Genomic DNA, 27,647 nt, shown 5'->3' with positions numbered 1-27,647 from the left:
CTGGAGACAAGCTGCCAATCCCCGAGGTAAGCTAGATTTATACTCACCGCTCCGGTGCTCCTCCCTCTGAGTCTGCTCCCTGGAGGCAAGACTGCCAATCCCCGAGGTAAGCTAAATTTATACTCACCGCTCCGGTGCTCCTCCCTCTGATTCTGTTCCCAGGAGACAAGGTGCCAATCCCCGAGGTAAGCTAGATTTATACTCACCGCTCCGGTGCTCCTCCCTCTGATTCTGTTCCCTGGAGACAAGCTGCCAATCCCCAAGGTAAATTAGATTTATACTCACCGCTCCGGTGCTCCTCCCTCTGAGTCTGCTCCCTGGAGGCAAGGCTGCCAATCCCCGAGGTAAGCTAGGTTTATACTCACCGCTCTGGTGCTCCTCCCTCTGATTCTGTTCCCTGGAGACAAGGTGCCAATCCCCGAGGTAAGCTAGATTTATACTCACCGCTCCGGTGCTCCTCCCTCTGAGTCTGCTCCCTGGAGGCAAGGCTGCCAATCCCCGAGGTAAGCTAGATTTATACTCACCGCTCCGGTGCTCCTCCCTCTGATTCTGTTCCCTGGAGACAAGCTGCCAATCCCCGAGGTAAGCTAGATTTATACTCACTGCTACGGTGCTCCTCCCTCTGATTCTGTTCCCTGGAGACAAGCTGCCAATCCCCAAGGTAAGTTAGATTTATACTCACCGCTCCGGTGCTCCTCCCTCTGAGTCTGGTCCCAGGATTTACTCACAAATCAGCTGCTTTTTCTTTAAATTCCACTTTCAGAAGAGTGTCCTCGCAAGTCTGGTGCACTCCTGAAGGCACTGCCTCTTCCTCTCTCTCTTTTTCTTAGGTTTGAGGAGGAGGGAGGAATGGAAACACTACAGCAATGGAATGTTTGGGACTATTCCGTTCTTTGACAGTGGGTCCTGTTGTTGCTACGTATTTTTTTGAGGCAACTGTGTTTGACACATAATGAAAATCTTTATCAAGACAATGAAATCCAAATCATTTCAATAAATTTCACATTCAGTTTCACAGGATGTGATCCATCATCATTTATAACATCAACTGAGGAAGTTGAAATAAGATATTGGTGCTACAACAAGCCGAAGGCATTATATCCTTTCTCAAGTGATCCTCATAAGTATTCCAATTGTGGTGGGGGTGGGGGGGGGTCAAACCAACATTCTGCATCAAAAATGAAAAATTAAAGCATGCTAAGGGAAGATGAATTTGATAAGGAGCTAGTTGGTCATTTTGTTGCTAGAATTCAATGTAGTCATGTATGATTGCTTCATCACTACAGCTCAGATGATCTTTTACTTCCACCAGGAAGGGTCTCAGTTTAACAATTCAACTGGAAGACAGGACTTCCAACAGTGCAGCACTCCCTCAGTACTGCACTAGATTGTCAGCCTTGCTTTTGTGCTCAAATCTCTGGGCAGTACCTGAATTCGGAACCTTCTGACTGGGCAATCCAAAAGGCCGACATGGGTTGCAGTTTCCAACTACACAAGGCAAGTGGGTACCAGATATTTACCCATAGTAGTGCCTGCCTACCCTGTGCTCATTGGATACTCTCCCACTGACTCTGCAAACTCCAGCAGTATGAGCCCAGTACAACTGCTGGGATTGTAGCTCATGGATTTTCCAGCCCTTTTCAGATTTCAGATCTTCAGAAGGTGCAGGTTTTTTTTTGTATCCCCATTTGTTTTCAAAGTGAATACATTTCTTATCACTCCAGACTGTTACTGTCAAGCAATTTCTATCAGAAGGTGGAAGCACAGCTTAGAAACAAGGGAATAACATTTCGTAGTCAAAAGGAGGAGTTCATTTTCCAATTTCTATATCAGCAACTTCCATAATCAGCTTAAGCAAGATGAGTAAGAGAAGTTAAGAATTCACATGGAGCACAAATCACAGCTGTACCCCTCTGTGATAAAATCTCTTATCCTGGGAGACTAAAAATTGTCTTAACAAATGTACAAAAGTGATCAGTGAGTTTAGCATCTCAAACATCACTTTCACTTGATGATTCTCCTGTTGGCAGGTGAACATTATCTCCACTTCACTTTCATTTAATGCTAAAGGTTTCTGTATTCAATTGAAAATTAATCTCTGAGTTGATCCATCTCACCCTCCTCCAGAGTTCCACTATTTGGTGGCGTATAAACAACTCCTACCAATCTTTGCTGCCACTTGCTCTTTCGTAGCTCCACCCAAACTGATTCTAAGTCTTGAGCTTCTAATTTAAGGTTCCCACTGTCTAACGTACTAATCTCATTCTTTATTAACAGCGCTACCCCACCTCCTTGTCCCTAATTGTCCCTCCTTCCAAAATGTGGAATCACCTTCAAAATTCATTTCCCACCTTTTGTCAGCCTGCAACCAAGTCTCCATATTGGCAATTAGATCAAAGCTGTTTATTTCTAGTTGTGCCATCAATTCATGTACTTTCTTGCAAATTCTGTGTATAGTCAGATAGAATATCTTTAACCCATTTTTAACATTATTTTTGTAACCTCTAGCCTTATCCACTGGCACACTCTATGCTCTGCCCCTTCCTGACACAATCTGATTATTGCTTATTGCGACCTTGCTCTCTTGCTTTGTCCTCTCTCTTTAATTTATCACACCTTCACTCACTTGATCACTTGCCCCCACTATTTAGTTAAAGCCCTAGTTTAAAGCTGAGAGGGTACACATACAGCGGCTGGCCCAAATAATGCCCTAAAACCACCATTACAGTGACCACACCAATACAGGAATGTGTGAGTGAACTGAATCCTGACCTCAATGGCAGATCCTATGTTACTTCATCTGTGATCCCCACACCCCCTTCACCCTCACTGTACCCCCCAGACTCCAGCCCCAGATCTCAAACCTCAGAGCCCATCTCTCCCACTTCCTCAGCACACCACCACCTAGCACCCACTTTGTCTCACCCAACACTTGACTGCAAAATGCAAATCTGAATTTGCAGACTTCCATTATTGGAAAATATTCTATATTTTCCAGAATTTAAATCAAACCAAAGAGGCAAAGGGCAGAACTCACTCCCTTGCAGGTACTGAGGGTGAACTGTTCCAGAGAATTCAATAGAAAAGAAGATTGGGCACTGGAGACAATGGACTCCTGGTGAAGACCATTTCCATCCACACTGTCATTCTGCTCCCTATTATACCTGAAATAGAAACAATGTCAGGAAACTGACATCGTCATCTGGTTAAATCTTTGCCAAACTGTCTGATGTCGAAGACCTTGGCAATGTTTCTTTCGGAATGTTCTGGTAGTTTTAAACAATGTTCATCTGTTACATCTTCAATTTATTTGGTTTGTTTAAACATATTACAACAGTAACATTCTGTGAATATAGCAACTGCAAAGCACTCAGAGATTTGGTATAGAAAGCTAGAGAAAGACATGAGGAGGCGCGTTTGAAGGTTTAGATGAAAATATGAGTTTTTGAGAAGCTTTTAAAAGAAGAAATCAAAGTGTAAAATGAAGAATGGTAACGTTCAGAGGGTGAGGGTTTTCGGGAGGGAGTTCCAGGCAGCAAGCAGAAAGTGTGTCAGGCAGAAACGGGTGCACAGGAGACCTATGGAAGCACAAAGTCAACTTGGAGGAAGTCTCAAGAGTAGGGTGAAGCAAATGAATAGAAGGATTTGAAGGCAAAACAGTATCTCTGTGTTTCCAGGATTTACCTGGTTGCTGATTAAGTAATGAGCTCTGAATTTATCCCTTTGAAGAGAAAAGATAACAAGGGTACAGGGCCAGGAGTGGGGGCTTCCTCAGCTGAAGTAATTCAACAGAGCAGTAACCTCAGTGAGGTGAAGCATGTTGACATCCCACAAGGGGATATTTGGCTACTGGTGGGATATATGCCAAGCAGGTAGCCTGTTCTCCCAAAGGGAATCCTATCAGAGCGGAGCCAGGCTGCATAGGGTAGGGTCTCAGGAGCACCTGTCAATATGGCAGAATATCTCAAAATGCTTTTGCAGTCAATGAAGTACTTTTGAAGTGTGGTCACTGCTTTCATGTAGAAAATTGGACAACAAATTTCTGCACAGCAGAGTCTCACAAACAGCAAGATCATAATAACCAGATAATCTGTTTTTTTATTTGTTGATTCAGGGATAAATATTTGGCCAGGAAAATGGGGATTATTTCCCTGCTCCTCTTCAAAATTGTGCCATTGGGTCTTTTCCATCCATTTGAAAGTGCAGAAAGGGCCTTGGTTTAAAGTCTTATCTGAAAGGTAGCATCTCCAACAGTGCAGCACTCCCTCAGTACTGCCCTGGATTGTCAACCTGGTTTTTGTGCTTAAGTGTCTGGGGCAGGACTTGAACCTACAAACTTATGACCTGGGCAAAGGGCCTACAATAGGCAGCGAGGCCTCTGGTGGCTTGTGGTGATTTTGAGGGAGGGCACATAGCAGGGAAGCTGGTGGCCCCTGTGGCCCCTCCATTCAAGCAGCAGTGTCTTTCATAAACCCAAGGGTGGAACCAGATGCAATGAGGTGAGGGAGAAAGCAGCAAGGACTAATCCAGGGTTTGTGAATGGCAAGTGTGGTAGGAGCCTAGGGCAGTTTGAAGCCCATGTGGGTAGCTAAGGAACCAGGAAGGGATTGGGAAACCTAGTCAAACTGACAGGCAGCACCCCTGTACCTGAGAAACCTCATGAGAGAGACAGTGAGATAACACGACTGCAGCCAGGAGCTGGGCAGCAGAGCAAGCCTACACAAGCCTACACAAGCCTGTGAGTCATTCAGTTGAGGAGCCGAGACCCCAAATAGGACATGGATCTGGAGCATCAGCTATGAAAATTCCCTGTTAATAGTTTGAATCTTGAGGTTCCGCTTTCCCTTGAGGGTGATACCACTTTGATATCACTGACATAAAGAAACCTTGCTTTATAACCTTTGTGCAGTTTGTGTTCTTAAATCCCAGGGTACATTTTGGTGTCAGGAGTGGGATTCCACAGCAGGTGTCAGGTTATGACAGACAAAATGGACAAACACCTGGTCGAGATCAAACAGATAGTGAAAAAACTGGAACTGACTCTGTCAGGAAGGGAGGTTGAAGTAGCTACAGCTCTGACAGAGGTGCAGGCTTCAGAGGGTGAAGCTGAGAGTTAAAACAGTGACCAGATAGCAGATCCCAGTGTGCCTTCCTTTAAAGTAGCAGGGAAAGGACAGAATATTCCATCATGGAGATTCTACCTGCCAACAGGTAGGAAGTTGGATAGATTTGGGAAAGACTGGAAATGTCCAACGACCTGATGGCTGAGGACTGGATCGACCACGCGGAGCTGGTCATGGCATCTTCCAATGAGAGGGAGCAGGCAGAGCTTGTGATGGAAAGTCTGTGTGGGAAACCTCACCAGGAAATATTGGGGAGAGGTGCAGATGATCAAAGAAGTCTACAGTGGATCTTTGAGATCCTGGCATGGGTTTTTGGGGACAGCTGTAGCTTTTCACAGCTTCAGCAGACATTTGATGAATACAAGCAAGCTGAAGGAGTGGTCTCTGTATCCCTGGAGTTGGTGAAGCTATTCGACCACGTTAACCTCCTGGGTCCCTCCTTTGAATTGGTCAGGGGCATGCAGCTGAAAAATGGCCTGGCTGAGGTGGTGAAGGATGTAGATGTCTGGAGGGAGTTGAGGAGACTCAAAATGGGCAAACCCCATTTGCCCTTCTTTGATTAATGAGATTACATCATCCAGATCATTGGGGAAGGCTGGACTCCCCAAACCAGGAAAGATGGCACCATTGGGGAGGTGACTGTCACCAAAAACAGGGATGTAGAACTCAGGCTGAAGAGGCAGGGGGACAGATTGTTGCACAGCAAGCACAAATCCAATCCTTGCTGTCTTATCTCGACAGTAAGACTCGGACCAAGCTCGTCCAAGGGATATTCTAAAGAAGTGCTGGAATTGTAACAGGATTGGACACTGCCAACGAGATTGCCTTCAACAATTACATACACCACAGGGGTGGGATTTTCTGGTTTAGACACCAGCAGACAATGTCGTGGCTGGGAGGGGAAACTTTGGAGAGCCATTAGCGTCAGCAGCTCTTCAAATTTTCCCAGCCAGCCTGGGACAATTCCAGCCAGTGTCAGGGCCGGAAAATCCCGACCCTGGGCTGGCCACCCTGTCCAGCACAACTCCATTCTTCAGCCTTCATGAGAGAAGATAGAGGCCCGACCAAGGAAATGGAAACACTGAAGCTCTCAGCTGGAAGGCCATCCACTTTTGCCAGTTTAGAGAGGATTGTGGCTGATGCCTTGTCCATGCCTCAGGCAAATGGCAGCATTCACAACCCAATCCTCTGTGAAATCTGGGCAGAGAGTCATCAAATTATCACCAATATGTTTCTGAGAGAGATCGAAACCCAATCCAGAGGGGTCGAGCCATGCACAGCTTCACCTTTGTCAACCATCTCAGCAGAGGGACCTCAGGCAGCTTCAGCTGGTCGATGAAAACATGGGGAGATTTCACTTCTACTGGAAGACTAAACATCCACCGGCTCGATGCTGCCTAATGAAGGAGTCCAGTGGGTAGGGAAATTGCTGAAGTGCTGGAGGGGGATCAGGGAGGAGGGTGGAATTCTCTGTCGGCTGGCTCAACACAATGGGGGAGAGGTGAAGCAAAGCATCCTGCCCGTCAGAATCCAGCATCCAGTATTGACCAGGTTTCATGATCAGGCTGGATACCAATGTCGGAGAAGGCAGCTGCACTGATAAGAAGGTTGTGTTACTGGACAGATTATTGTCAGATACTGGCAGAACTGTGAGGACTGTACTTCAGCCAAAGCAGGGAAATGACTCGACACCAGCAATCACACACATCATATTGAAGCTGTAGCTGGAGGGTAACCTCAGACAAGCGTTCCCAGAGGGGAGTTCTTGATGCCAAAGGTCTGGTGGATGATGTGGGCCAAGCAGCACATTTAACAGTACAGCAGAACCTGAAGCAGCAACTGGTGGTGGCCTGAGTGATGCGGAGTCAGAGAGCGATGGGGAATCCTAGAATGTGGGTCTCAGGGATTCCAGGGTGCATCCAGTGTGAGGTGGCCGACTCCAGTGCTGGAAGGAGGTGCCGAGATGTCTGACAGGGAGGCTGCAACTGGAGCAACCAGTGCCACTGATCATAGGGTCCCCGGAGACATGACTGATCTAGATTCCCTCATGGGTTGACCCATCACAAAGCTGGGTGCCACTGGAAGTGCCAGAAATGGTGAAAGTTCCACACTGCAGAAACTTTGGAAAACCATCATCGAAGGGCGACCTGATTAAACTCAGCATGTCCATTAACACGTGAGACCATTTTGGCCTTATGGGGATGAGCTAGGCATCTCCCCCATGGAGTCGATTTTAAAGAGAGGCAGGTCATAATACCAGAATATTTGTGACCTGATATTCTTCAACAACTTCATCACTCACACATGGGCTTAGATCGGATGAGGAGACTTGGAATTGGCCTGGCATGAACAATGGCCTTAACATCACCATCAAAAAGTGTGAGACATGTCAAGAGCATATGCCAAGTCAGAACATAGACCCACCGATTCCACATGAAGGCTGAGATTTTCCCAACCAAGCTCTAAGTGTGGTTTGCGGGTGGAAAAAACATTCTTTTCTACGAGGCGCAATAGTGAGTTTTTCCACTGTATTTGCTGCTTTTGGCCTCATTAGTTATGCAACAGGAAATATGTTGGGTCACAGCCGAGCAGCCTCTGATTTGTTCACCCCACCATGGCCTCAGCAGCTCTTTCCTCCAGGTGCCATATTTAAACCACACCCACTTGCAGCCTTCTCAACGTCTCCAGCCTAGGGTCGCCCCAGGGAAGACATGGCGCCGAAATCCCAAATTCATCTGCTGGATGCAGCCAAGGCCCGCTGGAATATCCTCTACACCAGTAATGACTGGAGGAGGTCCACCAATGCTACCACTCTGGCTTGGGAAGTGGTGTCTTCGGCAGTCAACGCTCAACACAATACAGAAAAGGTCGGCAATCCAATGCAGGAAGAGGAGGAATAATCTCGTCCATTCCGGCAGGGTAAGTCAACCATCTCATCACCCTCAACTCACACACTCACCCGCCCTTCAGGCATTAGCAGGATGACATTCCACAGGGATCTCACATACAGCCCGCTCAAGGCACACCACCACTCATTCTCTCCAAACACTGTCACATCTCCACCTGGGCTCATATCCTGTGTAGATCATGCCACGCACTGCTCCATTCACCACCCACACAAGGCAGCCATCCTTATCATCTGCCTTGGCATGTGTCCTGCTCACACTATCTCCATGTCTCTTTACGCAGAGCTCAAAGGAGAGGACACTTGTCTAAAAGGATGCTCACTGCAACTCGTCACCCTCCTCATGGAATCCAGTTACTATGTAGGCCTCACGTAAATGCCTGCCTTAACTGGCTCATGCTATGGCTTCTTTCCCTGCAGCCTTGGTTTCCTCAAATCACCCTGATCCCTTTCGTTGTCTCCACTTCGGAGGAGATGTCCAACTCCCCCATGTCGGCAGCTGGCTAGTCCTCCTCTCTTTGCAGTGCCAGTTTGTGCAGCATACACAGACCATGGTGATCCATGAGACCCTCTGGGGAGTGTACTGGAGTACTCTGCCAGATCTGTCCAAGCATCGCAATCGCATCCTCAAGATGCCAATGCTCTGCTCCATCAATGTTCGGGCAGCTGTGTGAGCATCATTGCACCTTCTGTCAGCAGCATTTTGTGGGTGCTGCAAGGTTGTCATCAGCCAGGTCATTTGCGGGTTCCCTTTGTCACCGAGGAGCCAACCCTAGTTTCTATGTTGTCCTTCAAGGTTGTCAGGGTTCTGCGATATTCTCAAGATGTAAGAATCGTGGCAGATTCCTGGGAATCTCGCACACATCTGCATGATTTGCTTCTTGTCGGCCAGCTGAACTTTGAGTGTGTGAAATCCTTTCCTGTTTATGTATTGAGTGCCGGTAGCCAGAGAGCTTTTATAGCCATATGAGTGCTGTCGATGGCAGCCTACACCTGTGAGAATCCAGAAATCTCAGCAAAGCCCAGTGCTCTGGTGTCCTGGCTCTCTTGATCTCTGGCGAAGTGCACATTAATTGTGGGCCTTGGCAAATAGGGTGTCTGTCACCTCACGTATGCATTTGTATATGGCAGCTGGAGAGATCCCACACAGGTCCCCAGTGCAGCCATGGAAGGAACCACTCGTGTACAAGTTAAGAATAGCAGTGACATTCAGAGCCACTGGCAATGGGTGACCTCCCAGTCCCCATGGCACCAACTCCTGGAGAACGTGACAAATGTGTGTCACCAGGTCCCTGGACAAGCGGAGGCATCAGCGACACTGTCTCTCGTTCATCTACAGTTAAGACGTGTGTGTTCTGTGCACGTTTCTGTGAACCTCATCCTCTGAGTCTGGAGGGATCTTGCTGCCCCTTTGCTCTCAAGGGTTTCGATCCTCCCTTTGGCGAGGCTGGCATTGCAATCACAATGGTCTCCGCCTTCTCTCCTGCCTGCATGCAATAATGCAGGCAGCAACAAATCCAACCAACATCTTCCTAAAGTTATACTCTCTGCAGCATCAATGGGGAAAAAATAGTCAGCATGAGCCTGTAAAGCTCCTATTACTGTAGATTACTTGTGTGCGACCATGGCTTCATTGGTTGAGGTCCAGTGAAAGCACCTATTCATCACTGAAAACCTGGCTAGCTCAAGGGAAGTTTCAAGCTGCACCTACTCCCACACTCAACCCCTACCCTTGACTTGACTGCCTGCTATGACATTGCTTTGCCCAGGAGCTGGGATCTTCAATCACTGCACTGTCACAGTATGCACATTGTGATACTCATGTGCTCTAACGTTCATGGAGGAACTGAGGTTATTTGACAGAAAACCTGAGACTTCTTGTCTATGAGCGTGCCAGGACCAAGACTGAACTCCTGCTGTAAAGATGCATCTGCAGCTTGTCCAGTCACCAAAATCCTCTAGACCTCATTATTGTTCAGTGCAATTGGCACACATGGAACAAGGGATTAAAGCAAGGAGCTTTGTCAATGCCATGACTCATTATTATCCTCACATGAATGGCTTCATCATTTCACTATCTTAATTCCCTGCATTATCAGTGAAAGGCTCCTGGCATGTCTCAGGTGTGCATCTCTCTTCATTTGTGAATACACCATTCAGTTAGGTGCCCCTTTAATTGGCCCCCCAATACAGTGCACTGATCCTCCAAATGACCCTCAGAGCCCTCACCAGCTGAGTTATTCCTCAGGTTAATTTTGTGCTGTGCCATTGCTAACGGTTACAAGATGATGGTGCTAAGGTCTCACCACCAGACCATCTTGGACCTTCTCTTGTGTGGCTGTGGCCATCCCTGCCATCTTCCTGTAGGGGCATAATGTTCAGATTTCCCTCCCTCCAATAATTCTCAAACCTTCCCCACCAAAGCTTTATGCCATTTTGACTGGGGAGGATATCCCTGTGTAACCCCTGAATGGTTCGACGTACATGATGTGCCTTTGCTCTATTTGCAGATTAGCCCTCCCCTTCTTGAGGCTCATTGCACTGCATCTCAATATCTTGAGCCCTCAATATCCCCACCCCATGAAATCTTCAAATGGCTCTCCCTTATCTTTTACTCATCTACAGCCCACCCTAACTGTGAGTTTGCCACCCACGGCTTATTCTTAAGCCAGAAACCCCCCAGGCTGAGGCATCTGTCATAATGAACATGTCCTGTGCACAACATGCTGGGCACCACTAAAGTGCCCAGCTGATAGAAGAGATTCTGTTCTATGAACTTGCATTGAACTTGGTTGGAACACCGTAGCAGGCCAAGGCCAGAAAAGTCAGAGTGGCAGGGAGGTGGGCTCATGCATGTGAACTGAATGGCAGTATTTGGCAAAGTGGTTATCCAGTCTGCATTTGGTCTTCCCCATGTAGAGGAGGTCACATTGTGAACAGTGAATACAGTGTACTAAATTGAACAAAGCTCAAGGGAATCACTTTAGCTTGGAAGGAGTGTTTGGAGCCTTGGACAGAGAGAAATGAGGAGGTAAAAAGGCAGATGTCATATCTCCTGTGTTTGCCCGCGAAGGTGCCTCAGAAAGGGAGGAGTGTTGTGGCACAGCCAATGGTAAATGCTGATGTGCTAATCTGAGCTGTAATATACCTTTAAGAGACTGAGCAGATTGACCACGTGACTGCAAGACCCAATAGCTGTGTAGCGCCTGTTACCATGTAAGTGTTAGTGTAGAGTAGGGTGTGGCTGTCGAAACACACATCTTGTTGGTGCTCTCTTGTTTGTGTAAATAAATACAATGTGCTACATTTCATATTGGTCTCGGTCTCTGCCAGCCAACAAACAAACGTGCAACTGGTTCACAAACAAAGCGACCCATAGTCAAAACTGAAGAGCTGAGTTGTTCAAATCCCAGAGGGAAACTTGAAATAACTGTCACAACATGTTTTGCAATTTGTATAAATTTTGAGATGCATGCCTTCAATTCAGTTGTAATAAGACAACCAAGTCTTTTAGGTTTCTACAAAACTAGATTAAACATTTATGAGTAAGATAAATGATTTTCAGCACATAAGATGTCTACAAATTACTACCATAATAACTTCTAAATCTGCTAATTAACATAACTCCCAGTTACACTTTTGCGAATGCAACAGTAAGTCACATCGATTTTAAAAGACCCAGGCAAGGGTACATGATACCCTGAATAATCCAATTCGAAGTGAGTTTCCTTCACTTCAGTTCCTCATAGACAGCAGCTTGAGCTGTAGATGCTGAAGGCTTTTCCTACATGTTAGATTTTAAAATGCTGACCCTTATACGCAGCCTTCTTACCTTTGTCCTTTTGTCTATGACATATTTGGCTGTCTCTTCTTGATCTCCACCTATCACTGGTCCCTTATCGAGCTCTACCTGTCCCACCCCCTTCTACCAGCTTATATTTCATCTCAATTCTATATTTCTTAGTTCTGATGAAGGGCCATAAGGACTCGAAACATCAACTGTATCCCACTCCGCAGATGCTGTCAGGCCTGCTCAGCTTTTCCAGGTATTTTTGTTTTTGTCCTAGATTTCCAGCATCTGCAGTATTTTGCTTTTATCTTTTCTCTCCTTTATATTTTTTTGAATGCAAACTCCCAATTCTTCACTATGTCTTTGGACTTTACCTTTCTAATAACAGAAATCTCTCATAGTACTAATTTTATCAGTAATCTTTGGGAAAAATAGACACACTGTTTCTGAACTTCACCTGACTAGGTGACACCTTTCACTCCCTCCTTTGAAATCAATCTAGCCTGGTTTATTTAAAAATGCAAATGTTCATTTGGCACCGATGTTTACCTACTTCACTTTTCAAAAATGGTTTATCTTTTAGCATATCAAAGCCTTCAGACCTGCTGCCATTAATTCAATTAAGTCTCCCACACAAACACATAGACACATATAGACATAGATACCACTATTTTATAATACACTCCGATAATATTATTATATCTTCCTGACAAGAAGGCGTTGGGTGTGATTTAGGACTGAGCAGAAAGTGGAGGAGAAAATGTTTTTGATAAGAACATCAAGCAGGACGTGGGGGAAATGATGCCAGATTATCTTTTGGATACTAAGGCTGATTTAATAGACAAGAGGGTTATTGAGAGAACCCTCTTGTATTAAGAGAATACAAGAACTATTGATGCTCTGAAGAAGGGTCATACGGACTTGAAACATTAACTCTGTTTCTCTCTCCACAGATGCCACTAGACCTGCTGAGTTTTTTCAGCATTTTCTGATTTTGTTGTAGGGGAGCACCAATGTTGTTTTGGGAGGGATGGGAAGTGGTGAGAGAAGTGTATGAAATAGAACGGACACAGTTAAGGACCCTGAGGAAAAAGAAAGACACAGCGGAAGTGCTAGCATGGAAGGTTGGATCATCCAAACCTATGCAATGGAGATGTGGAAGCTGGAAGAATACAACAGACTCCTTACAGGAAGTGGGGCGTGAGGATGTATAGTCAAGATTAGAGATGTAACCAGTGTTAAGCAGTACAGAGGCAGAGAAAAATGGGAGAGGAGGGTAGGTATATAGGGTGGAATGCTGGAGTGAAGAAATGGAAAATGAATGATGGCACAAGACAAAAGAGAATGGCAATGGGACAAGCTAATGATTGGCTAAAGCGAGACAGAGCGGAGCCACGATCAGGATGTGTGTGTACCTTTTCAATGGTTGGATAGATTTGGATGGCCTCAATCTCGTTAACCTTTAACAATCTTTGTTTGGATGATTCGACATTTGGTTGGTGGGGAAGGTTGCACCTCATTCTAGGCAGTGGTCGTGTAAGATAATGGTTGGTTGAAACTAGACAAATTGGAACTAATTCATGTTGGCTGATCCAGGGAAATGCATGCACAACAGATCCATAAGGAAAAGGATATAAATGAAGAGACAAAGGACAGCAGATTTGAACAAGACCTGCCACGTTGCACTGCAGACCAGAGAATCGGACCCTGTAATTTCAATCTTGATTCCGTTAATTGTGGCTTAAATACTGTGAGTATGATTGATTCTGCTAATGTTACATTAAAGCTTTATTATTCCCAATTGGGGTTGCCAAAAAAAATCATTGACAAGGTAACATGGGGCCGTGTGGCTCCACCATAGAGACATTTACTATGGCAATCAGGTCAGAAACCGATTGTATCTCACCAAATGCTCCTAGCCATTTAATCTATGAAGCTCTCCAAGTTTTTGCCACTGAATCACCAAACCAGTAAAAAGCAGCTGATCTGAATGTTTTGTGGAGTCTAATTTCCATTTTTCTTAAACATGAGAGAACAACTTGTTGACAAATTTAAGCAAATGCATGGCTTGTGTAGTAGTAGGGTCTGGTACTCACAAGGTTAATGTGGCACTGAGTATAGTTCTGCCCACACAGTGATATAAGAAGGCACATGACCCAGAGCTAGTGTCAGCCGAGAGATGGACAGAGATGTATAAAGACCTAGGATGGAGTCAGCTTTATGCCTGTTCCTTCTAATGTAAATATGTAAATTGTTATAAGCTATTAATGAATATTTGTTGTAAATATACTCAAGACTACAAAGCCTACTTCCTGGTATCTAAAGCAGGATTCTTCATGGTGACCAGAGGGTTATCTGGATAACTCTCATCCTTGCATTAATGCAGAAAAACTAAGTAAAAGGGCACCTTCAACAGATTATGAAGTGAAAAGAACTCTCAACTGAAGCTACAGACACTGAGAAAACTCACCAGGAAAAGCTCCAGAGACAGAAGAGCCTGGAAGTAAAGAAGAAAATGTAATAGTGTTTTTCAAGCCTAAGATTCCATTGAATCCTCCTTGGAAATCCAGCTTCAGCAAGCAGAGCTCAAAGCCTGCAAGGTTGAAGTAATTTTTATTTGAATTCCAGGCCAGCTAGTCCTGAGAAACCCCTTTTCAGTCATTCATTCAGAAGCACTGTTTGAAAGAAGCCCATCACTAACCCCAATCCCCAACTCCAGCCGCGTAGGAACATTACACTGGAGGTGGGGGAAATGGTGTCAAATGATGTTTTGAATACAGAGGCTGTTTGGTAGACAAGCGGAGCCCTATTGTGATTCTGGGAAGGAGGGAAACTAGTGAGAGCAGAAGTGCATGAAATAGAACGGACACAACTGAGGGCCCTGAGCAAAAGGAAAAACGTATCGGAAATGCTAATATGGAATGTTGGATCATCTGAACATACGCCATGGAGATGAGGAAACTGGGAGAATACAATAGAGTCCTTACAGGAAGTGGGCTGTGAGGAAGCATAGTGAAGGTTAGAGATGGAACAAGTTTTAAACAGTACAGAGGCAGAGCAAGAAGGGAGGAGACGGGAGACAAGAAGAAGAGGGAATATGTATGAGAGAGTGGAAAGCAAGAGTGATTAAATGTTAAAAAGAGTGATCGTGCAAGGCAAAAGAGTGTGGCCATTTGGAAAGATAATAATTGACTGAAGCTAGACAGAGTGGAGCCACTGTCAGAATGTGCATGTACCTTTTCAATGGTTAGAAGGACTTGGATGACCTCCGGAGCTCGGAGAGAAAAAAATAATTTCCTCTTGTTTGGGTACCTTGCAACCATCCGATTTCTGAAGCAGCAAAGCCCGCAGCACCTTTCTAAGCCTCCTGACTTGTAACACTGCGCCGCTGATTAACTGACGTTGGCAGCCACCCAACCCATGCCGCCATTGCAGACCCTTCTACTTCAAGCAGAAATGAGCAGCTGCCATTTGAAAAGCCTGTCAAATGCCAGCCAGCATGGAAAGATTCTTTGATCAGCAGAGAACAGGGATGTCATTTGGCAGCCTTTAATCTCTTAGTGCTGTACCCACACTTTTAAAATTCCTCAGCATAGATTACAATTCCACATTCCCAGTTCTACTGGGATTCACCCATGGCCCAGACCAGTCACAGAATCAGAGTCATTGGAAGAGGAGGTCTTTCAGATACAGAATTGCTGGAGGTCTCCATAAAAAATCAGAAGCAGAACAAGTTAATACACTTCTTTACTCATTTGGGCCAATTGCAGACAACATCATTGCACAGCAAGCTATTAATAAATAATCTGCAAAATTCAACTATGTTTTAAAATCCTTCGACATTTATTGCAACTTGAAATCCAATAAAATATTGGATTTTAATTTAATAAGAGAGCCCAACTCCCTGTGAAACCTGTCGACTCCTTCATAAACGATCTCTACAGGGTGTCAGAGGAGTGTGAATATGGATCATCTGAGACAGAATCATGGTGGCTGTTGCAGGAAATTAACTCTCTGACCTCCTGCAAGCTAAAGATGATTTTACTTCTGATGAGGAAATCCAGCGAGTTAACTGGCTTAACTATGTGAATAATACAGGGCTATCCTAAAGGGAGAGAATACTTCATGGGGCAGCAACCAGCTCTCCATCGGCAGATCCAGTCATACAAAGGCAGGGAACATCTAAGTCAAGTAAAGCAATTCCTGAATCACCCAGCAGAGTGATCTTGCCAGTGTTGTGGTACAAATTGCCCTCACAGGATAGGTCGGTGCCCTTCGAGTATTGCCCAATGCTCCAGTGCCACAGACAGGGAAACCTTAGTAAACTGTACAAGTCAAAACTTCAGCAATGCACAGCCCAAAGGTCACCCATAAGGTCAAGACAGAAACTGAGAATGCATACAGCTGTTCTTCTTGGGTGAGATCAAAGAGAGCGGTGCTTCCTGTGGCAATGCTGTTATCCGAGTATGTGGTCATCGAACAAATTTTAAATTAGATTCAGATGCTAGCATGACAGTCCTGTCAGGTGATGAGCCTTGGCTCCAAGGCCTTTGGATTTGAATGATGGACACTCCATTATATGGAGCAGGGGAGTCTGACTCCCAGTCATCGGCATGATCCTTGAACCACTGAGGTATGGCCCCAAACAAATCTTTGAACTGATGTACTTTGTCCATAAGCAGCCTTTCTCTCTTCTGAGCAGATATGCCAGTGTCGTCCTTGCTCTTCTCCAGCTAGCGCAAGATGTCAAGACCACCACAGTTGTTAGCCAGCCAGAGCAGCACAGTCCTAAGTGCTCAAATATTAAAGAATAATCAAACTCGGATTTCACCTGTAACCACTCCTCTTTTTGCAGGGCAGGTTTGTCCATCATCATTCCAGGTCCCTGAAAGACCCCAATGGTCAGACCAGCCTACCACACACAAGATTGCCTGAGAACCTCCCGTGTTCTCATCATTACCAGAATGTTCAGGCCGAGGTGTTCGTTCTGGCTACCCTCGCAGTGAATACGAGGAATGGTACAATACCAGCCATGGTTTGTCGTGAGTCATTATCGAGCAGATAACAAGAGCACTCAAGATGCCTCCTGCTGCTCCTCCAGTACTGGTTATGGTGACTCTGGGCCTGGCGCACCCTTCCTCGGAGCCTCTTCTCCAGCACCCTTGGCCTGAGGAGAACCGGGTGGGCGATTTCCATATTTGGATTTCACGCCCTACACTGGCTGCTGCCCTTGGATGGAATGTCCAGCAGTTGCCCCTCAGCTCTTCAACGTGAACTTTTTCTCTAATGCCCTGCCCCTCAGATCCTCACATTTGACCCTCTTGTCTGTAATAACTCTTACCATCCCTGTGTTTCAAATGAAAGGCTGCACTTCAATGAAAGGCATAAGTTCAAGGTGAGGGGCAGGAGGTTTAGGGGGGATGTGAGGAAAAACTTTTTTACCCAGAGGGTGGTGACGGTCTGGAATGCGCTGCCTGGGAGGGTGGTGGAGGCGGGTTACCTCACATCCTTTAAAAAGTACCCGGATGAACACTTGGCACGTCATAACACTCAAGGCTATGGGCCAAGTGCTGATAAATGGGGTTCGGTAGGTAGGTCAGGTGTTTCTCACGTGTCAGTGCAGACTCGATGGGCCGAAAGGCCTCTTCTGCACTGTGTGATTCTGTGATTCTGTGAACTCCCACTCAAAGTCTGACAGCCGGTCTGTTACTCGCTAGCATTGAACAGTTGGGTTTCTGAAGGTACAGGATCCCCTACACCACGCTTTAAAATGGAAATGTTGTTTTCACTTCCAGCCAGAGGTATGTAAATTACAGTTAATGAGCTTCTCAACAGTTGAATTACCTTCCCGCTGCTCCAATGTGGCATTGCCACCTCACTGCTCTCCTGCTGCCTGTGTGATCCACCTCTCTCCACCTGGTATCGGGACTCTGACTCTTAATGTCCTTCACAATTCCACACCCCACCCCCCCCCACCGACCTTGAATCCCACTCCAGTGGCTTCCATTAAATTCCACCCACTGTTTCTTTACAAGTTACTTACTTTTCTATGTTTTCTTCTACAGATCCTTGATTAGGTTTTGTGCACGCACTGTCAAAGGCTCCAACAAACTGAAAACCAGTTTCAGAACAGGTTCAAAGCACTAGGATGGGGAAGGCATGTCTCTCGCCTGGTCAGTATTGTACATTTGTTGTTGCATTATTTTCACATCGGTCTAAACCAAAGTGGTAAATATGGCCACGTAACAAGAAGATTCTTTTCATCAGAAGGTCATCTGTTTTTCACCTTCTGTCTGTTCGTGTGGCTGTTGTTCACACAGTGCCATGGGATTGTTTACATCCACAGTAACAGGCAGACGATGGAACAGTTTAACATCTCTTCCAGAATGTGGCACCACTGTCTGTGTGGACATCATCCCTGTGATTGTCCAGTGTGTGCTGGGAGTAGGTGGGTTTCCTCAATGCCAGCACAAACACAGGAAATGATTCTTATATTGATTCTGGGGATCAGAGAGATTGAAAATTGCACAAAACAGAGACATGTTACTGAAGCTTTTCATTTGCACTCATCAGGACAAATGCAAAAATACCAAATTTCAAACAACCACAAAGGTTTTAATCATAGGAGAGAATGAAGCTGATTGGTTGGGTAGTTGACTCTGAATAATGGAGTAGTTGCCATGGAGAGAGCAATGGGGAACTATGGGCTTCCCAAGTTCCCAGGAAATATTAAAAAAGATGCGCCGTTTGAACATGTTCCTTTTGTTTGCAAGTATCCGATCCCTGCCGATGAATGTCTATCACTTTGAGCAAGCGTGAGTGAGTCAGGTTATGAGTGTGACTGATTAGCTTAATTTGGTTGTTAGGGTCTCAGTTGCCAATCACAGAATCACATTGAACAGTACATCCCAGGGATTGGCTGATTGAACCAACTGTAAGTTCCTTGAGTTGCTTGTACTTTGTAGATTGTGGGCGTACACAACCAGATCACACTAGCAAAACACAAAACAAAGGGTGGATTTTGCCGCTTTTGAAACTAAGTGTGGCAGCAGTTGTGTTTTGTGGCTCGTGTGCTGCGGTCTGAATGGGCAGGTATTTGAGCCTGATTCCACGCTTGGAAGCATATTAATTATGCACAAGTGAGTATCTCTCTGAATCAGCTGGCAGGTCAGGAACTGATTTGTCTGCCCTGCTGTTGCCTAATGGGGTCAAATGTCCAGGTGCCAAATTTAACCCCCACCTGAACACATCCATCTCCATCTCTAAAGACCAGCTATCTCCAGGAGACTCTCAGATATGGCTGCCAACCTGAAGAAGAAGGCTGTGATCTGCTTCTGTCACGATGCCCTCCAGACCTTGATCAGAAGAATACAGCAGCTAGGGATATGCTTTATCCCAGGGACAGCTCCAGGAAGTACACCAGCCTTGCCTCTCCGGCCTGGGAGGACATAGCAGGGTAGGTCAGCCCAACTGGCCACCGCACCCGGAACGCCGTCCAGTGCAGAAAGAAGATGAATGATCTCATCCGATCCGCCAGGGTCAGTCACTCTTCAACCCCCTCCAATGTCAAACTCTCATCATGGCATCATGTACTCAAAGGGCTACTCTCTTCAGCGCTCTGACACAGTATTAGTGGGGAACACATATCATCACTGATTATCTTATGGATACTTCCATATCACCAGCATCTCATCTATCATTCTGCTCACGCTCCATCTTCAGTTCCTTCTGGGGAGGGCTCTCCACACGCAGGGGACATGCATGTTTCCCAACCTCTGCTCCATTCCTTCCCATCGTGTTCCTTTCTTTTCTCTTCATGCAGTCCAAGATGCCCCATTCCAGAAAGGAAAGATCCCAGATTGGAGGAGGGACAGCCAACGTCGTGCACCCTCACCAAACTTGAGGAGGATGCAGCCGAGCTGGCTGGGGAGGACAGGGATCGCCCCTGTGGGGAAGGGTAAAATCTAGGAGGGATGAGCCCTCCATGAGTTCGTCACATCTTTACAATCTGAGTGAGTGACATCCAATTTCGTAATCTGCCTGCTCATAAACTAAAGTGATCTCCTCTCCCTTGTAGGCACCAGCAGACCTAGGCACACAAGGGAGCGGGGTAGGAGACAACATAAGCCCCAAACCACCTTGGAAAAGGAGCCTGAGGGAGCCACTGAGGAAGAACTGTCACTGTGCCCCCCCCGTACCCTCCACCAGCACAGGGACACACCTTGGTGTCTCATACCAGACCGATTCCTGAGATGGCAAGATTGTCGTATGAGGAGAGGTTGGGCCGAATAGGTCTGTATTCCCCAGATTTTCGAAGAATGAGAGGGGATCTCATTGAAACATATAAAATTCTGACAGGGATGGACGACCGGATGCAGGGATGATGTTTCCTCTGGCTGGGGGGGTGTCTAGAACAAGGAGTCACAGTCTCAGGGTATGGGGTAGACCATTTAGGACTTAGATGAAGAGAAACTGCTTCACTCAGAAGGTGGTGAACCTATGGAATTTTCTACTATAGAACGCTGCAGAGGCCAAGTCACTGAGAAGGAAATAAAGGATCAGCCATGATCATGTTGAATAGTAGAGCAGGCTCGAAGGGCCAAATGACTTTCTCCTGCTCCTAGTTTCTATGTTTCTATAGCTGAAGATTAGGCTTGGGCTCACCCACTGGAGAACACCTGACTGAACGTCTCCACAGCAGTTGGAGGCAGGGACATCCCATGTCTCCAGCACTCTGAGGGCCGCTGTCAATTAACCACTTGCTGAGTCTGAGTCAGATGATGAGCCTCTTTGAGAGGCAGCCAACTCAATAGTGGAGATATAACCACAGGCGGCAGAACATCAGGCAGAGATTCAGCAGTCACTCAACTGACTAGAGCAAAGGATGGAGGAAGCCGCCTGTGTTCTGCCTGATGTGAGCCCCTCAAGGTCATCATGGAAAGGTTGGCACCCACTATGAAGACCTTGATCCAGCAGGTTTTGCTGGATTTGTCCTCAGCCCTGGATTCCATGGTGCCACACTGGTGGACACCATCAGTGTCTAGCCAACAGGGGGTGAGGAGCCTTGACCTCCTTCCAGGTGCCCCTTCTCCTCAAGGGGTCAGGGAGGAGCCCTCAGGCACCCAAAGAGAGGATGAGCATCAGCCGGACACCGGAGGGCCTCCACTCTGGACACTCCAAAGTTGTCCCGCTACTCAGAGTCCCCTCTGCCTGTGACCTCATGATCTCCAGCTGCTCAGGTCAATGAGGGTGCATCTGCCCCTGAGCCGGAGACCCTTAACAGGCCGGTGTCTTCCAGGCCTCCAGCCACCAGAGGACGTCCACCAAGATCATCACAGACATTAGGACATAGCAGTCAGCAAGCTGCCTCATTCTGCTGTGGATGTCAGGGCTGCATCCAGGCATGGTGGTAGAGTCAGGAAAATTAGGAAAGGTTGAATTCACTGTTGGGTCACAGGCATGCAACCACTGAATAAATATTGGACGTTTGTGAATACATTTGATGTGTAGGGGAGTAGTTTGGTCAACTGAATGCGTTGTGATTACTTTTTTTCTCTTATTCCTTCATGGAATGTGGGATTCGCTGGCTAGGCCAGCATTTATTGCCCATCCCTATTTGGCCATGGAGAAGGTGGTGGTGAGCTGCCTTCTTAAACTGCTGCAGTCCATGTGGTGTAAGTACACCCACAGTGCTGTTAGGGAGGGAGTTCCAAGATTTTGACCCAGCAACAGTAAAGGAATGGTGAAATATTTACAAGCCAGGATGGTGGGTGGCTTGGAGGGGAACTTCCAGTTGGAAGGAGTCATGGTTTTGGAAGGTGCCGTCTAAGGAGCCTTGGTGAGTTCCTGCAGTGCACCTTGTAGATGGTACATACTGCTGCCACTGTGCACTGGTAGTGGAGGGATTGAATGTTTGTGGATGGGGTGCCAGTCAAGTGGGCTGCTTTGTCCTGGATGGTGTCAAGCTTCTGGAGTGTTGTGGAAGCTGCGCTCATCCAGGCAAGTGGACAGTGTTCCACCTTATTCCTGTCTTCTGCCTTGTAGATGGTGGACAGGTTTTGGGGATTCAGGAGGTGAGTTATTTGCTGCAGAATTCCTAGCCTCTGACCTGCTCTTTTTGCCACAATGTAGTTTGTCCAGTTCAGTTTCTGGCCACTGGTAACCCTCAAGATGTTAATAGTGGGAGATTCAGCGATGGTAATGCCTTTGAATATCAAGGGGTGATGGTTGGATACTCTCTTGTTGCACATGGTCATTGCCTGTCACTTGTGTGGAATGAATGTTACTTGCCACTTGTCAGCCCCAGTTTGGATATTGCCCAGGTCTTGCTGCATTTGGACATGGACTGCTTCTGCCTCTACTTTTGGGGGAGGTGGTGGCATAGTCATATTGTCACTGGACTAGAAATTCAGAGACCCAGGGTCATGCTCTGGGGGCTCACATTTGAATGCCACCATGGCAGACAGTGAAATTTGAATTACAATAAAAATCTGGAGTTAAAAGTCTAATGACGACCATGAAACTATTGTTGACCGTTGTGAAAACCCATCTGGTTCATTAATGTCCTTTAGGGAAGGAAATCTGCCGTCCTTACCTGGTCTGGCCTACATGTGACTCCAGAACCACAGCAACGTGATTGACTCTTAAATGCCTGGCAAGCCACTCAGTTGTTTCAAACTGCCACATATTATTTGCATATGAATCTTCTTATTGCAAGGTTTAGCTATCCTCCCACTGAGTGATCGTCTCCCTATGAGAGATTAACATCCATATCATGCCAACCTCACTGAAGATAGTTTCTGCATCCTTGTGTGATGTCAGGGAGATGTGTTAAAAGCTTTATTGGAAGTGTGTGACTAAAGCGCTTGTAACCCTTCTTCCCGCGACACACCATTGTGTGAGGGCAGACCAGTTGCCTTGATGGATTAGCAGCAGTTGTGTCTCCTCAGTGGTAGAGCCAAAGGACAAGATTTTGACTGGAGGATTAGATCCCCAACCATGTCCTCATCTCACTAGCCACTGGAATTCGTCATTAAAGTGGTGACAACTGCATAAAGTATCCACCGCGTTCTTGTTGCTGTGTCGATTTTTAGTTCCCAGAGCAAGAGCATACAGAATGCACCACTATCCTTCTTAGAGATCATGGCCAGGTCAATCATGAGGCTGGAAGGTGCAAGCCTGAATGCTGACCTTGCTCTCGATATAACTGGTTGGACATCCTTTTCAATACAATGCAATGTCTTTGAGGGCCAGGAGACATGTGCCTATCTCCATTGCTTTCACTTTACTCCTCCTGGAATCATGTGGCAATTATATGTTATGGGTACGTCTTCCATGTCATGTTTCCTCAATGCATCATCCTGTGGAAGCTGGCCCTCATCAATCTCTTCAGTTTCCTGGGCATCCTGCTCTTCATCCTCTGAGGAACTCTCATCCTCCTCCATTTCTCCCTCTGGCAAGGGATCACCCTGTGCAGCACCAGGTTGTGAAGGGCACAACACACAACAATGATGTTGGAGACTCTATCTAGAGTGTACTGCAGTGCCCCACCTGAGTGGTCCAAACATCAGAAGCACATCTTCAGAATACCAAATGTCTGCTCGATTAGGGACTGTGTGGAGCTGTGAGCTGCATTATAACTCTCCTCCAAGGCCCTCTCAGGCTGACCTACAGGCATCATTAGCCACCTTTTCAGTGGGGTACCCCTTATCCCCAAGCAGCCATCCCCAAAGATGCTCAGGCGCTTCGAATATTTGAGGCCCCTGGGAGTGACTCAGGTTGTATGAGCCATGTACCTGGCACAAACATGCATCATATGCTTCCGATGAACATGCATCAGTTGAATGTTGATGGAATGAAACCCTTAAGGGTTAATAAACATTAGGGGCTACTGCCATGGAGCCCTCAAAGTCACATGCGTGCAGTCGATTGCATCCTGCACTCTTGGGAAGCCTGAGATGGCTGAAAACTTATTGAATCTCACAGCCTGGCTATCTTCATCCAGTGTAAACCTCCCATAGTAATGTGCCTTGCTGTAGAGGGAATCTGACCTCCTTGATGCATCTATGTGTGGCAGACTAGGGGTTGCTGCACGGCCCCCATGTGGAGTCCTGAAATGATCCACAGGCAAAGAAATTGAGCATGGCGATGACCTTCAATGCCACTGGCAGGGGATAGCATCCAACTCCATGGGGCATTAGTTCCTCACAAAGAATGTGGCAGATGTGATCCCCCAGCGCTCAGGATAAGTGCAGAAATGCTGAGCATTGTCTCTCGCTCGTCTGCACATAATAGAATCTTCTTCAGTGGACCCTAGGTCTAACCACTCACCTCCATGGCCTGGGTCTATCATTCCTGATCCTCATGTTGTTGCTGTGGTCCCTTGAACCCTGGACCTCAGCTGGGGTCTCCTTTTGAATCTATGCTCGGTGTTGCCTGTCCCTTCTTCTCCTCCATTCTATTAGAACCCTCAGGAAGGCAGCACTGAGCCCTGGATCCATTATTGTTTTGGCCTCCTCTCTGAAATGATCGATTGAATAGATTAATGAATAACAGTTGAAAATAGTGAAGCTCACAATCTTGAAGTGCAGGTAATTGTAAAGGTCTTGAGCGGCTTCTGCGTTCCTAACCCTGTCACTGATGCAGCCTTGTATCTGAGGCACTAAAAGACACACCGAGGTGACAAAGATGCCATCCCTGAGGCTTAACACCTTAATCCCACAGAGGTTGGAGAAGGTTTGAATGACATGCGTGACCTGACCAAGCTCAGTGCTCTGGTCTCAGATAAAAGCAAAATACCGCGGATGCTGAAATCTGAAACAAAAACAGAAAATGCTAGAAAAAACTCAACAGGTCTGGCAGCATCTGTGGAGAGAGAAACAAAGTTAACATCTCGAGTCCGTATGACTCTTCTTCAGAGCCGCTCGAAACGCTAACTCTGTTTCTCTCTCCACAGACGCTGCTAGACCTGTTGAGATTTTCCAGCATTTTCTGTTTTTGCTCCAATCTCTGATCTGGCATAAAAGCAAAATACTGATTTGCAATAATGATTAATGACTGGATACCCTTTGGCCCTTTACCAATAGCAATTCTGCATAGCACAAGAAAGCCTTTCATTGATGGGATGCCATATACGCAGCAGCTGAGCCTCCTTGATGGTTGCCTATGTTCCCACATTTAACATTCCTGTCTGTCAATGTTGAAATGCTGTGACTGTGCTGTTAAGCCTGTGACTCCTACATTTCCCTGCTACAACATGGTAAAGGGCAGGCTTTCCAAAGGCTATCTTCTTAACGACATCATCCTACTTTCTCTTAGCTCTGACTGAATTTTAATCTTGTGGTCCCAAGAAGTTAGAAGACATGGACTTCAGAAAGGGCCCCTTAGTCCAGCAGTGCCCTCCTGCCAGACTGCCTCAGGTCCCTGCTCTGCACTTATATTTCAATTTTAAACAGCACCCTTAGTCCGTGTGTGCAAGATAGTGGTTCTGCACAATTATTTTGAGACCAGTTTCAGTGCTCCCCCTCTGACTGTCTGCGCCCCAAAAATCTATCTGGAACTCAAGATGTGCAGGTTGAACTCCCTCCTGTTATTTTCCAGCCTCCTCCAGTAATACTGGATCCGACAGTTGTTGTGGTCAACATTCCAACCCTTCCCCTTGAGCCCATCACTGTTGACATGCCCATGACCCATGTGAACCTCATTCCTCCCCATCTAGAGGCTTTGTGCACGGTCAACTACAGAAGAGAACACTCCACTCCCAACCTCCACCTTTATTTTGTTTTCCCCAGATAGAGGCTGCAGATGCCTCCCAGAATCATGACCATCTGATTGGAGGTCAGCACAGAGCCAGGCAAGGCAATGGACATGGACTGTGAAAACACAGGCCAAGCTGTGCTTCATCCCAATTGAGCACACAGCCATTGCCCTCCCTGGAGAGGGAGTACAACACCCAAGCCATGCATAGCCCTGTAGCATGACCCATTAAAACCACAGGACTGTTTCCACTCTCTCACTCCAGACTGTGTTCCCCAGGTCTGTTTTTACTCTCTGACTCCAATCTGCTCGCTGCAGGCCAAGGATTTTGACATTCAATGAGTTCCCTATTACCCTCAGGACTGAACACTACACTCTCTCCCTTCCCACCCTCCCCCAAATCATGAATCTCAGTGTGATCCATCCCTCTTGTGCCACACTAACAAACCCCTGAGTCTGTGTGCATCCCCCCTCATTCATACCAGTGGTATCCCATTCAGCCCCTTGTTTGTCAGCGTTTCAATCTCCCATGTTGGGCTCCAGCATCCCACCCCTTGATCTCCCCTCTGTGCCATGGTTCCCCCTCCTTCCCAACACCTTGCAATGCCTTCTTGCCCCTTTGCCCCTGTGCCTCTGTTATGCTTTGCATCCACACCCCCCTCCCCTGACCCACCCCCAGTTGAAATGGTGGTCGCTGTTTGAGTTTTCAGCCTTGCCTGAGTACTGCTGCACAGTCATGTCCCTCAGGACTATGGAGACACCCACTGGGAGCAGTTCAACACCACACCCCCAGCAGCGTGGTGTTGTAACAGGTAGACTCTGAATGTTGTACTCATCTTGACGTCGTGAGCAAAGTGAAGTCTGACTGCTGCACACCACTCTTTTTCAAATGTGATTCAGGCTGGCATGATTTCCCAGTGGCGTGATGCCAGATTGGAAGGCATAATTCCGGCGCGAGGCATAATTAGTGAGCATTCATGAGACGGTAATGAATGCAAATGGTGTGCATGTCCCCAGTCAGTGGGATACCAACCCACCATTAACCCACCATTGGTAGAATTGCAAATTGTTTTCACGCAAGTGGGAAGTCATGTTTTTATGCTCCTGCTAGGTTCTCTGCTCCCGCACACCATGAAACCTGCCGTGGGCAGCATTGGAAAACTCTGCTCCAGGTGTCTACAATTGGCAGCACCTTCTGAACAAACCTGATCGCACTAATAGTGACATTAACAAGCATTTGAGATAATCAGCTGAGTTTGTAACATGACTCATTAATGCTTGCTAGAATCGAAATACATTCAAAGGCAGGTACCTGTTCCCTGCAAACTAATGGAATATTTTCAAGCCTTGCGCCTTTTTTTCAATTACCGGGGAGCTCAGGGAGCCTATAGCTCCCCATTGCTTTCTCCATGGCAACACCTCAGCCAATCGGTGTCAACTTGCCAACAAATCAGCACCTTTTTCTCCTGTAGTATTAATCGTTGTGATCTTTTGAAATTTGACATTCTTGTGTTTGTCCTGATAAAAACGAGATGAAATGCCTCAGTAACATGTCCCACTTTTCAGCAATTACTTTTATATGTCCAAATCAATTAGACTCTCACAGTCGACCCACACAATGTGCTGCAGTTCTGGAGTTGATTTATCTGAAAAAGAAATCACCATCAAGACACAGAAGTGGATTAAACAGAATAGCAATGAACATACAACAGTGATGTTGGAATATACTTTTACACCAGAGAATAATCAAAATAAAATATTAATTTAGTTTGGTTTGTGATGAATCCTTTAACACTAAAGTTCTGTAGGTAGTTAATACATTTTTTTTCCCAATGTGATTAAAAAATGTAAAAAGTGTATTTGTTTTTATTTCAGTGAGTTTGATCTTCTTACTGCACGTATCACTGGGTAAGTCATTGTACATTTCTAGTTTATATCACAATATAGATTTCATTGGTCCTGGGAATGGTAATGTAGGGCAGAGTTTAATGCCCTGACAAATGGAGAATTTGAAGGCTGGGGTGGGTGGAATTTAATGGGGCAGAGTGTGCAGGATGGGTCCCCACCACCTTCC

At 46.4% G+C, this 27,647-nt stretch overlaps 1 protein-coding gene across 1 annotated transcript in view; it reads left to right on the top strand.

Annotated features, from left to right (window-relative positions):
* The first annotated feature begins 249 nt into the window (after positions 1-249).
* Positions 250-27,647, top strand: part of LOC121282116 (acidic mammalian chitinase-like) — a 53,330-nt gene continuing 25,932 nt past the window's right edge. Inside the window, exons 1-3 of the mRNA XM_041195601.1 lie at positions 250-264; positions 17,884-17,991; positions 27,449-27,481. Coding sequence (XP_041051535.1) covers positions 17,967-17,991; positions 27,449-27,481 — 58 coding nt within the window. The 5' untranslated portion in view covers positions 250-264; positions 17,884-17,966. The remainder of the gene's footprint in view (positions 265-17,883; positions 17,992-27,448; positions 27,482-27,647) is intronic.

The sequence above is a fragment of the Carcharodon carcharias genome, chromosome 9, assembly GCF_017639515.1.
Source record: "Carcharodon carcharias isolate sCarCar2 chromosome 9, sCarCar2.pri, whole genome shotgun sequence".
NCBI lineage: Eukaryota > Metazoa > Chordata > Chondrichthyes > Lamniformes > Lamnidae > Carcharodon > Carcharodon carcharias.
Note: the sequence above shows the minus strand (reverse complement) of the source record. Positions and strands in the feature narration are given on the sequence as shown.